Source organism: Nyctibius grandis, chromosome 23 (genome assembly GCF_013368605.1).
Source record: "Nyctibius grandis isolate bNycGra1 chromosome 23, bNycGra1.pri, whole genome shotgun sequence".
Lineage (NCBI taxonomy): Eukaryota > Metazoa > Chordata > Aves > Nyctibiiformes > Nyctibiidae > Nyctibius > Nyctibius grandis.
The window spans coordinates 54,265-66,257 of NC_090680.1; the positions used below are offsets into that span (position 1 = coordinate 54,265).

The window sequence follows — 11,993 nt, forward strand, 5'->3', positions numbered from 1 at the left end:
ACAGGCCCCGCCCTCTACAGCCATTGGTCTCTGTGGCAACGGGGAGGCGGGTCCCTGCCCACCTGAGGCCCCGCCCAGTCTACAATAATTATTTTATTTTAACAACTTTGATTACAGATGGTAAAATCGCCTGGGGCGGGGGAGGGGTCAAGGGGGTAGATTGGGGGAGGGGCAAATCCTGAGCAAACCCCCCCAAACCCACCCCTCCCCCCCCCAACTGCCCCTCCCCCCCCCTTGCTCGTTGGGGGAGGGGCAGGCCCCCCCGGGGGGGCAGTAACAGCAGAGGAAGGACGCCCCCCCGGGACCCCACGCCCTCCCCAGCTCCTACCCACACTGGGCAAATTGGTAGCACTGGAAGCAGCAGCAGGGGGCAGGGAATAAATACAATCTTCCAACATACTATACCCCCCCGGGGGGGGGGGCAGCACCCAAGGGCCGGGGGGGGTGCAGCACCCCAGAGGGGGGGCAAGCACCCCCGGGGGGAGGGGGGTGCACCCCGGGGGGGGGGGGGGGTTACCCCAGGGTGGGGGGGCAGCACCCAAGGGCAGGGGTGGGGGGGCAGCCGGGGGCGGGTGTCACATCATGCCCAGCTGCAGCAGGGTGTTGGCGTACATCATGGGCTTGACGTTGGGGTGAGGCTGGGGGAGAGATTTGGGGGGGGGGGGGGGTTGGAGGGGGGGAAATTCTGCTCCTCCCCTCCCCCTTCCCCCAGGGCACCCATGGGTGCTGCTGCCTGTAATGACCCTTCCCTCTGCCCCCCAATAGCTCCCCCAGCCCCTAAGACCCCCAATAGCCCCTAAGAACCCCACCCCATCAGCCCCCCCAACAGCCCCTATGACCACCCCAAATTGCCCCCATGAACCCCTCATAAGCCCCAGAACCTCCCAACATCTCCCCAAATAACCCCCATGAACAGCCCCAGCTCCCCAATAGCCCCTCCAGCTCCCCATCAGCCCCCCCAAATAGCCCCTATGAACCCCCTAGCCCATCAGCCCCCGAAACAGCCCCCATGAACCCCCCCAACCCCCCAATAGCCCCCCTAAATAGCCCCTATTACCACCCCATAAGCCCCTGAGCACCCCCAAAGAGGCCCATGAACCCCCCATAAGCCCCAGAACCCCCCCAACAGCCCCCCAAATAGCCCCTATGAACCTCCCCAGCCTCTGAGCCCCCCCCAAAAAGCCCCTATGGACCCCCCAGCCCCCCAATGTCCCCCCCAGTCCCTGAGCCCCCCCAAAGAGCCCCCATGAACCCCCCATAAGCCCTAGAGCCCCCCAAATAGCCCCCATGAACCCTCCCAGCCCCCCAATAGCCCCCCCAGCCCATCAGCCCCCCTAAATAGCCCCCATGAACCCCAACAGCCCCCGCCAGCCCATCAGCCCCCCTAAATAGCCCCCATGAACCCTCCCAGCCCCCCAATAGCCCCCCCAGCCCATCAGCCCCCCTAAATAGCCCCCATGAACCCCAACAGCCCCCCCCAGCCCATCAGCCCCCCCAAATTGCCCCCATGACCCCTCCCCAAATCACCCCAGGGGCAGACCAAGGTCTTGTGGGAAAACTGGGGAACTGTTTGAGGGGGGGCTGGAAAGTTGGGGGGGGCTTAGGGAGGGTTTTAGGGAGTCCCCCAGGTTGGGGGGGTGTTCTGGGGATCCCCAGAGCGGGTTTGGGGGGGGTCCCCGGGTTTTGGGGGGGGTCCCTGAGAGGTTCAGGGAGCCTGCAGATGTGTCAGGGGGGCTCCAGGGTAGGTTTTGGGGGTCCCCAAGGAGGAATTGGGGCTCCCAGGGTGGAGGGTTGTCCCTGGGGTGGGTTTTGGAGGGTCCAAGGTTTTGGGGTGCAGAGGTGGGGGTCATGTCTATCCCCCCAGTCTCACCACTGCTGTGAACTGGTGGAAGTCGGGGCGCAGGTCGCTGCCTCGCAGGTGGATGTAGGAGCCCTTGTTGCCCATCTGGTCGCTGCAGCAGGGGGACAGGGACACTTGGGGACACCAAAGCACACACCCCTCCCCTCCCCTCCCCGCCACCATGAGGACACCCCCAGGGACAGGGACACTCGGGGACACAGAGGTGCAGCTCTGTATAGGGACGGCAAAGCTCAGGGACAACCGAGGCTCAGGGACCCTTGGGGACACCGAGGTACAACACAGGGAGACTAGAGCTTGGGGACAAGAGAGATGCTTGGGGACAGCAACACCGGGATGTTGAGACATGGTGACACCCCAGGGATGGGAACAGGAGGTGTTTCGGGACACCGAGATGCAGGGGACACCCAGAGATCGGGCTGAGGGGACAATGTGGCTCAGTGGACACCCAGGGACCGAGCTGAGGGGACACTGAGTCTCAGGGGACACCAGGGGATCCAACTGAGAGGACAATGCAGCTCAGGGGACACTCAGGGACTGAGATGAGGGGACACCAAGTCTCAGGGGACAACCCAGGACTGAGCTGAGGGGACACCAAGTCTCAGGGGACACCTGGGGACTGAGGTGACACCAAGTCTCAGGGGACACCCCAGGACCAAGCTGAGGGGACACCAAGTCTCAGGGGACACCTAGGGACTGAGGGACACCAAGTCTCAGGGACACCCAGGGACAATGCAGCTCAGGAGACAGCTGGGGACAGAGCTGAGCGGACAATGTGGCACAGGGGGCACCTTGGGACACAGCTCAGGGGACACTAAGTCTCAGGGGGACCCCCAGGACTGAGCTGAGGGGACACCGAGGGTGCACAAGAGCCGGGGAGCGGGTGCAACAGGGACACCCCTGCTCGGCGGCGGTGGCATGGTGGTGCTCACCAGTAGTTGGGGGCGGAGAAGACGGTGACACACTTGCCGTCGTGGGCCACCTCGTAGCCCTCGGCCTTGACCTCATGGCTCCGGATGATGTAGTCGAGGCGGTTGCGCTCCAGGAAGCTCTTGGTGACGTCGGGCCCGAACTGGCAGCTGACCCCCCGCTTGCTGACGGAGCGGCCGTTCTGCGGGACGGCCAAGGTCACCCGGAGCCTGGGGACACGGCGGTGGCCGTCCTCAAGGCAGGGGACACACCACCCGGGGGGTTCGACTCACCTGGGGTTGGGGGTCGGACCAGAGGAGGTCACACATGGGACCTGTGGGAGGACGGGGTGAGGGTCAGGGTCCCCACGGTGGGGACAGCTCGGTCCCTTGGAGATGGCAGGGATGTCACGGGGTGAGGGGACATGGGGCACCTCGTGGGGGTCCCACCTGAGTCTGGAGGCTGCCGGTTCCTCTCAATCTTGCGGATGTCATCAAGGGTGACGCCGTCCTCGCTGAAGAGACCCCCGTGCATGATCTGGGACGGGAGGCACGTTGGGACGGGGACGAAGGGGACCCCCCCCATCCTAACCCTGGTGGGGACCAACCCCAGGGGTGAGGCTGGAAGGGACCCCAATCCCCTGGGGAGGGCAGGGACCCCCCGACTTGTGACAGGGAGCACCCCCAAGTCGCTGGGGACATGGATGGCAGGGGGCCCCCCTAAACCCCCACCAGGGACAGGGATCCCCCTGACTCCCTGGGGACCCCCCCACCCAAACCCCACCAGGGACAGGGACCCCCCTGACTCCCTGGGGACCCCCCCAAACCCCACCAGGGACAGGGACCACCCCAACTCCCTGGGGACCCCCCCACACCCCACCAGGGACAGGGACCCCCCTGACTCCCTGGGGATGTGGATGGTGGTGACCCCCCACCCAACAAGGAGCCCCCAGGTAATCCCCCCACCCCCCTTGCACAGGGCCATCCTGGGGGCCGGGTTGGGGACAGGGGGGACAGCGGGGGTGTCCCCTCACCAGCACTTTCCCATTGATGCACTGGGCCAGCGGGAGCCACTCGAAGACCTCGCTGAAGAGGGCAAACATCTGTGCCGTGTACTTGGCCTTCACCTCCCCCTCGAACCCGTAGATCTGGTTCATGTTGTCTGTCTCGTGGTTCCCTGAGGGGGACACGGCGACGTTGCCAGGCTCAGGGACACGCAGCAGGGGACAACGGCCCACGGCTTGACCCCGAGGACGTGTCGTGGGCAGGGAACGAGGCTCCGTAATCCAGGATGGGGAGGGGACAAGGGACAAGACCCCGCAAGGACACACGATGGGGGACACGTGGCAGGGCACGAGGTCCCATGACCCAGGACGATGGGGACAAGGACTTGCCACCTGCGGTGGCCACGTTACCTCGGAGCAGATGGAAGTGATCGGGGTAGAGGAGCTTGAAGCCGAAGAGCGTGAGGATGACTTCGACCGAGAAGGACCCGCGATCCACAAAGTCCCCGTTAAATATCTGCAGCCGCGTTCAGGAAAACCACGTCCCCGCTGCCCCGGCCCCCTAGGGTCCCTGTCCCCCTCCCGTCCCCCCCGCGCCTGTCCCCACCACGGTGGGTGGCATCAAGCCTTGGGGTGGGGGATACGTAAGGGTTGGACTCGGAGGGCAAGCCGTTGAGCTCGAAGATGTTCAGCAGGTCGTAGTACTGCCCGTGCGTGTCCCCGCACACCGTCACCTTCTCCGTCTGCGTTCGGGATGACCCGAGGTGGGACGTCACCTCTTGGGGACTTCATCCCCCGACCCACAGACACCCCTCCAGCGGCACCCACCTCGTTCAACGTCATTTCTACTAACGTGGGGAGCTTGGCCAGCACCTCCTTCACCTGGACCAGGATCTGCCGGGACAAAGGGGCAGCGAAGGTGACAAGGAAAGGGGGACATGTGGCACTTGGGGACATGACAGAGCCCGGCAGGGGACTTGGGGTACCTGGTAGGCACATTTTCTGTGGAGTTTCTTCTGCTCCTTGTACCACTGCATCAGGTCCTTCATGAAAGCCAAAGTCACCTTGCCCCCATCCAGCTTGGGGCCACTGTACTCGTCCTCGATGGCTGCAAAACGAACCCCCCACCCGCCCCCAGTGGCCAATGACATGAGGGGACAGCAGGGGACAAGTCTCCGAAGGGCCATCATGTCACTGGTGTCCTTCCCCACAAGCTCACAGGCCCTGATGAACCCTGGTAGGCTTCTGGGGATGCTGAGCCTTGGCTGGGGACCCTCACGGGGACTCTGAGACCCTCACAGGGACACCAAGACCCTCATGAAGACATCAAGACCCTCACGAGGATCCTCATGGGGACCCTGAGACCCTCACGAGGACCCTCATGGGGACCCCAAAGCTCTGCTGGCAACCTCAAGGGGACCCCAAAACCCTCATGGGGACACCAAGACCCTCACGAAGACCCTCAAAGGGACCCAGAGACCCTCACAGGGACACCAAGACCCTCAAGGGGAACCTCATGGGGACCTTGAGACCCTCACGCGGACACCAAGACCCTCACAAGGACCCTAAAGGGGACCCCAAAGCTCTGCTGGGCATCCTCAAGGGGACCCCAAAACCCTCATGGGGACCCTGAGACCATCACGGGGACCCTCATGGGTGCCCTGAGACCCTCCTGGGGATCCCAACACCCTCCCAGGGCCCCTCCTGGGTGCCCGGAGCCTCCACTGGGGGCTCTCAAAGGGGCCCCAAGTCCCGCATGGGGACCCCAAACCTCTGCTAGGGACCCTCACAGACCCTGTCAAGACCCCCATGGGGACCCTGACCCTTTGCTGGGGACACTCATGGTCCCCCCTAAAACTCTCACACCCCAAAAGTCTTTACAGGGACCTCCACGACTCTGCAGGATCCTCCCAAGGGACCTTGAGCCTTCGCTGAAAACCCTCAAAAACTCCTCAAGACCCTCACAGTGACCTCCAAGCCCCCCGAAGGGACCCTGTGACCCTCATGGGGACACCAAGACCCTCAGAGGGATCCCAAGACCCTCAGAGGGACCCTTAGAGGAACGCCAAGACCCTCATGGGGGTCGTCATGGTAATCCCAAGACCCTCACAGGGACCCTCATGGGGACCCCGAGACCACAGGGACCCTCATGGGGACCCCGAGACCCGCATGGGGACCCTCATGGGGACCCCGAGACCCTCACGGGGATCCCAAGACCCTCATGGGGAACCTCACAGGAATGCCAAGACCCTCATAGGGACTGTCATGGGGACACCAAGACCCTCATGGGGATCCCAAGACCCTCATGGGGACCCTGAGACCCTCACAAGGACCCTCATAGGACACCAAAACCCTCATGGGGATCCCAAGACCCTCATGGCGACCCTGAGACCCTCACAGGAACCATCATGGGGACCCCGAGACCTTCATGGGTCACTGAGACCCGCACAGGGACGCCAAGACCCTCACAGGGACCGTCATGGGGACCCCGAGACCCTCATGGGGATACCAAGACCCTCATGGGGACCCTCACAGGAATGCCAAGACCCTCACGGGGATCCTCATGAGGATGCCAAGACCCTCACGGGGATCCTCATGGGGACCCTGACCCTTTCGTGGGGACCCTCACTGTCCCCTCTTCTTTCTGTCCTGCCTGTGGAGAAAAGGGGGTGCCTTGATTTTGGGGGGGGGTCCACAAGGAGGGGGGGGCTCACTCATGCTCTCGATGTCGAGGGAGTCGACGACGGAGCGCTTGTGCTCGTCAGAGGCGATGGCGCGCTCAAAGGCCTTCTGCTTGACGATCTTGTGACACTCCTGGTACTTCAGCTTGGCATCCTTATCATTGGGCCGCACCTTCACCACCTGGGGACGGGGTGGGGGACACGCATCAGGGCATGCGGACACCCCCCAGGGTCATGGGGACACCCCGGCTCCAGCACCCCGCTGCCCTGGGGGGTCCTTGAGAGGGGACAGGGACAGAGGGACTGTGGGATGGGAGGGCTGGACTGGTGCTGGGAGGGACAACGGGGTGCCCAAGTGTCCCCACAGCTCTGGGGAAGGGGTTATGTGGGAGAAGGGGGGGGACAAGGACACACTGACACCAGGGAGGTGACGATGGGGTCCCCAAGCCCCTCCTGAGCTCCAAGGGGACATGCTGATACCAGGGAGTCCCCAAGCCCCACCCTGAGCTCAACGGGGACACACTGACACCGGGGGTGTCTCCAAACCCGCCCCGAGCTCCAGGGGGACGCGCTGACCCCAGGGGGGTGCCGAAGAGCACCCCAAGGTGCCCAGCCTCACCGTCTCGTAGTCACGGAGGGCGGCCTTGAACTTGCCCAGGGCCATGTTGCTGGCAGCGCGGCGGTAGTAGCCCTTGACGTACTTCTTGTCGAGCTCGACGGCGCGCGTGGCGTCCGCCAGGGCATAGCCGTAGCACTCGGTGCGCAGGTAGGCCAGGCTCCGGTTCCCGTAGTAGATGGCGTTGGCGGGGTTCAGCTCGATGGCGCTGCTGTAGTACTTCACCGCGTTCTCGTAGTCCTTCCCTAGGCCGCCGGCAGGCGTCAGCGGGACGGGCCCCCCCCTCACCCTACCCACCTGGGGGGCACCCCCACCCTTGCGGGCAAGCCCTGACCGCCCCCTTTCCCACGTGGATCCCAATCTGGCAGCGGGGCGCTGATCTAATTGCCCCCTGACGGATCGCTATTTGGCAGCCTGCTCTGCCAACCGCCTCGAACATAGCTCCCTATCTGGCAGCCCCCTGCCCCTCATTACCACCCCAACGGCTCCCTATCTGGCAGCCCCTCATTCCCCCCTATGGCTCCCTGACAGCCCCTCACCCCCCACTGCCGCCCCCAATGGCTCCCTATCTGGCAGCCCCCCATTACTCCCCTCCGGTACCTTTGAAGAACTCGTTCGCGCGGGTCTTGAGCGCCTCGGCCCGCTCCAGCTCGGCGGGGCTCAGGGGCCGCCCGGGACCGGCACCGGGCCCACAGCCGGGCCCGCCGGGGCCGCCGCCGCCGCCGCCGCTCTCCGCCCGCTCTCCCTCCGCCATCGCCGGGCCGTAAAGCACCCTGGCAACCACCGGGAGCGCGACCCACTGAGCCGCCAAGCACCGCTGTCGCAAAGGCGGCAGGACATGAGGGCGGGGGGGGTGTCAGTGTCGTAAACAGGGGCGCGTCGCGCGGGGAGGGCGGAGCCAGGCGGGATCATAGAGACGGGCGGGAGGACCGAGGGGAACCATAGAGATGGGCTGGAGGACGGGCGGGGGGGGGGGGGGGGGGGACCATAGAGAGGCGCAAAGAGGTACCAGAGCGGCCATGGTGCAACCTGCGGCTTCCCCGTGTCCTCCAAGCCCCCCGCAGCCCCGGGGGTCTCCACAGGCGATCTCTGGGGGTTCCCACGCCCCCCCCGTGTCACCCCGTGTCCCCCCATGTCCCCTTATGTCCCCATCACTGTCACATCCCCCCTGTGTCACGCAATGTCCCCACCACACTCCTGTGTCCCTTATGTCCCTGTCACCCTGTCACATCTGCCCATGTCCCCATCACCCTGCTGCCCCCATGTCCCCCCATGTCCCCATCACCCTGTCATGTCCCCATGATCCCCCTGTGTCCCCCCGTGTCCCCCCATGACCCCCCCAGGCACAGGCAGAGCGTTGGTGGCTTCAGAGCAGGTTTATGGGGGGGGGGGGGGGGGGCAGCACAGCGGGGGGGAGGGGCTGTGCACGGCGGGGGGGGAGGGGGCAGGTGACACTGGGCATGTCCCCGTGTGACACCCCCGTGGCGGGGGCGCGTGTGCGTGTGTCCGTGCGTGAGCCCCACCCCTGCGCACAAGCATGTGCAAGCGCACGAGGAGGGGGGAGGGGAGCAGCGAGCGGGGTGGTGTGGTACAGGGTCCCTCCCCCCCCCCAAAATCGACATGTTGGGGGACAGCGGGGGAGGGGCATGCTTGGCCTCACACAAGGGGGGCCGGGGGTGTGCGTGTGGGTCCCAGCGGCTGTGGGCAGCGGCATCCGGCCTGCCCTCGTGTGAGGGCCATCGTGTGAGGGCTGGGCCCCTCGTGCAAGGGCTGGGCCCCTCGTGCAAGGGCTGGGCCCCCCGTGCAAGGGTTGGGCCCCTCGTGCAAGCTCCCCCTGCCCCTCGGCTCAGGCACGAGAGCCAAACAAGGGCGGTTTGGGGGAGGCGCACGACAGCGGCTCTCGCACGAGACTGGGTCACCCCACAGGCTTTTGCGTGAGGACCTCGCACAAGGCTCATGCACAAGATCCTCACACAAGGCTCGTGCACAGGGTCAGCTTTCACACACGGCTCTTGCACAAGGTCTTTGCACAAGGGCATCTCTCACACAAGGCTCGTGCATGAGAATGGCCCTTGCATGAGGCTCCTGCATGAGACTTTTGCACAAGGCCCTTGCACAAGGATGGCTTTCGCACGAGGCTCTTCACAAGGGCAGGTCTCAAACAAGGCTCTTGCACGGGGATGGGTCTTGCACGAAGCCCTTGCACGAGGCTCTTGCATGAGGGCAGCTCTCACACGAGGCCCTCGCATGAGGATAATTCTCGCACAAGGCTCTTGCACAGGGCAGCTCTTGCACGAGGACGGCTCTTTTGCACGATGGCTCTCGCACGAGGCCCTCGCACAACGGCGTCTCTCTCCGGCGCCCTGGGGCTGCGCAGGCCAGAGCGGTACAAAAGAGGGGTCCCCGGGCGGGGGGGGGGGGGGCACTGACCCCGGTGGTCCCGGATTTGGGGGGGTGGGGGGGCCCAGGGCCCCCCAAAGGGGCATTTTCAGCCCAGCACCAAGTTGGGGGGAGGGGATGGGGCCCCCCCTGAGCCCCCTCAGCGGGGGCCAGGCCGAGGTGGGGGGGGGGCTCATGGGAGGATTGGGGGGGGCCCTGTGGTGGTGATGGGGCCCCCAAAAGCGGGGGCTGGGTCCCCTATGGGGCGGATTTGGAGAGGGTCACAAATTGCAGGGGGGGCATCCCCAAGGGGTGGGATGGGGGGGGGTCCCATGGGGAGGTCTGGGGGGGCTCCCATGGGTTTGGGGGAGATTTGTGGGGGGAATAAATGGGGGGACTGGGGTGGCCCAGGGGTGGGGGGGGTGACACTGGGGGCACCCCAGGGTCTGTGGGAGGGGTCATGGCTTTTGGTGTCCCCCCCCCACTGGGAACATGGGGTTGGGGGGTGCCCCGCCATTTGGGGGGGGGTTACTTTTTTGGGGGTCCCCCACTGGGTATCAGGGAGTTGGTCGATGTTTTGAGCCCCCCCCCCTTTTCAGGGGTCCCCATCAAGGTGTGTGTGGGGGTCGGTGGTTTGACCCCCCCCGCTGCTTTTTGTGGGGGGTCCCCCCTTCCTCAGTTGATCTCCAGACAGGTGCTCTGGGGGGGCCCCCCCGGACAGCCCTCGATCTTCTCCTGGGGGGGACCCCGGGGGGGGGGGCGGGGGGGCCCCCGGCAGGGCCAGGCCAGCAGCCAGCAGAGCTGGAAGCAGGGGGGGGACACACATTATTGAAGTCCCCTGCACTTGCGCCCCCCCCCCCCCCATTTCATCCCTATTATCAGAGTCCTATTCCCCCACCCCGGTTTTGGGGGCTCTCCCCAGCTTCCCCCCACCTCCCAGATTGGGGACCCCCCCCAAGTTCTGGGTCCTCCATTATTAGATTAATTGGGGGGTGTCGTGTGTCCCCCACCCCCAGGTTTTGGGACCCCACAATTACTACCCCTTTATTATAGGGGTTCCCTTCTCATTATCGGGTCCCCCCCCACCTTATCGGGGCCCCCCCCTTATCGGAGTCCCCTCCCTCATTATCAGGATCCTCCCCCATTATCGGGGTCCCCCCCTCATTAACAGGGTCCCCCCCTATTATCGGGGTCCCCCCCATTATCAGGGTCCCCCCCTCATTAACAGGGTTCCCCCCCTTGTTATCAGGGTGTGTGTGTCCCCCGTTATCGGGGTCCCCCCCTCACCAAGGGGCTGCTCCTGCCCCAGGGGGGGTTTCAGTCCCGGGGGGTCATCCCCACTCAGCAGCAGCCCCTGAGGGGGACACGGGGGGGAAATGGGGACAGGGCACCTTGCCACCCCACCCCTCCAGGCTGTCCCCTCCCCCTGTGTCCCCACAGTCCCCCCTTCCACCCTCACCCCCCCCCTCGTGTCCCCCCACCCCACCATCCCTGTGTGTCCCCCCGTGTCTCCATGTCCCCCCCTTGTGTCCCTCCTCCGTGTCCCCCCGTGTCCCCACGTCCCCGCCCATGTCCCCCCCCATGTTGTCCCCCACCTCATTTCTCCCCACCCCCGTGTCCCCCCTTGTCTACCCCCCCATGTGTCCCTCCCATGTCCCCCCCCATGTCCCCTCCGCCGTGTCGTGTCCCCCCCATACCAGGCCGACGGGGGGCACCAGGTGGGGGTCAAGCTCTGGGCGCTTCAGGGGAGCCCCTGCATCCTCCCTGCTCGGCTCCCGCGCCCTGCGGGCCCCACCGCGCCCACTCACACCGCGCCCACTCACACCGCGCCCATCCTCACCGCCCCTCCAGCAGCCGTACCCAGCGACAAGCCCCGCCCCATCCCCCTTAGCCCCTCCCCCTTAGCCCCTCCCCAACAGCCCCTAACCAGCCCCTCCCCAAGAAGCCCCTCCCCCACAGCCCCATCCCCCACAGCCCCATCCCCCTTAGCCCCTCCCCACAAGCCCCTCCCCCACAAGCCCCTCCCCACAGCCCCTAACCAGCCCCTCCTCCGAGAAGCCCCTCCCCCAGGGTGCCCCCTCCAACAAGCCCCTCCCCCAACATCCCCTCAAGCCCCGCCCCCAACAGCCCCTCCCTAATAAGCCCCTCCCACACCAGGCCCCACCCTGACGGCCCCTCCCGCCGCACCGATCCCGGCCCCGCGGCCCCGCCCTCGGCCCCGCCCACCTCTTCCTGGCGGGGCGGGGCGCCGGGGCGGGGCCGAGGGCGGGGTCGCTGCCCCAGCGCGGGAGGGCGGGGCCGGGGCGGGAGGGGGCGGGGCCACGCCCGGGGAAGCTGCGGGCGCGGGGGCGGGGGGGCGGGGCTGCGGGGGCGGGGCCAGGTGGGTGCTGGCCACGCCCCCTGGGCGCCTCAGCCCCGCCCAGCTGGAAGTCGCCATCCATGGGGATGTAGGGGGCCAGCATGGCCAGGTCCAGGGGGGCCAGGGGGGGCACCTGGGGGGTCACGGGGGGTGTCAGGGTCACACACACCCCCCCCCCGCATGGCCAG

General features: G+C 66.2%; 1 protein-coding gene and 1 long non-coding RNA gene across 2 annotated transcripts; both read right to left on the reverse strand.

Annotated features, from left to right (window-relative positions):
• Positions 1-73: 73 nt before the first annotated feature.
• PPP5C (protein phosphatase 5 catalytic subunit) lies at positions 74-7,863 on the reverse strand. Its single transcript, XM_068417365.1, has 13 exons — positions 7,668-7,863; positions 7,071-7,312; positions 6,485-6,632; positions 4,757-4,878; positions 4,599-4,664; positions 4,415-4,513; positions 4,182-4,287; positions 3,801-3,943; positions 3,217-3,304; positions 3,061-3,101; positions 2,791-2,969; positions 1,871-1,952; positions 74-638 (listed from the first exon to the last, which is right to left on the reverse strand). Exons 1-13 carry the CDS (start codon positions 7,819-7,821, stop codon positions 576-578), a joined length of 1,533 nt encoding a protein of 510 aa, XP_068273466.1. The 5' UTR covers positions 7,822-7,863; the 3' UTR covers positions 74-575.
• A 622-nt stretch (positions 7,864-8,485) lies between these two features.
• On the reverse strand, positions 8,486-11,258 carry LOC137673015 (uncharacterized). The gene is made up of 3 exons (XR_011049684.1): positions 11,144-11,258; positions 10,734-10,800; positions 8,486-10,247 (listed from the first exon to the last, which is right to left on the reverse strand). It is a non-coding gene; the product is annotated as an uncharacterized lncRNA (long non-coding RNA).
• Positions 11,259-11,993: the final 735 nt, after the last annotated feature.

What these genes read in the sequence shown, in the direction of transcription:
- PPP5C (XM_068417365.1), bottom strand. Translation starts at nt 7,821, where the DNA reads ATGGCGGAGGGAGAGCGGGCGGAGAGCGGCGGCGGCGGCGGCGGCCCC. An exon ending in CCTCCGAGTCCAACCCTTAC is followed by an intron (nt 4,288 to 4,414) that starts GTATCCCCCACC and finishes ACGCGGCTGCAG; the next exon opens with ATATTTAACGGGGACTTTGT. An exon ending in GCATCAATGGGAAAGTGCTG is followed by an intron (nt 3,305 to 3,800) that starts GTGAGGGGACAC and finishes CTCCCGTCCCAG; the next exon opens with ATCATGCACGGGGGTCTCTT.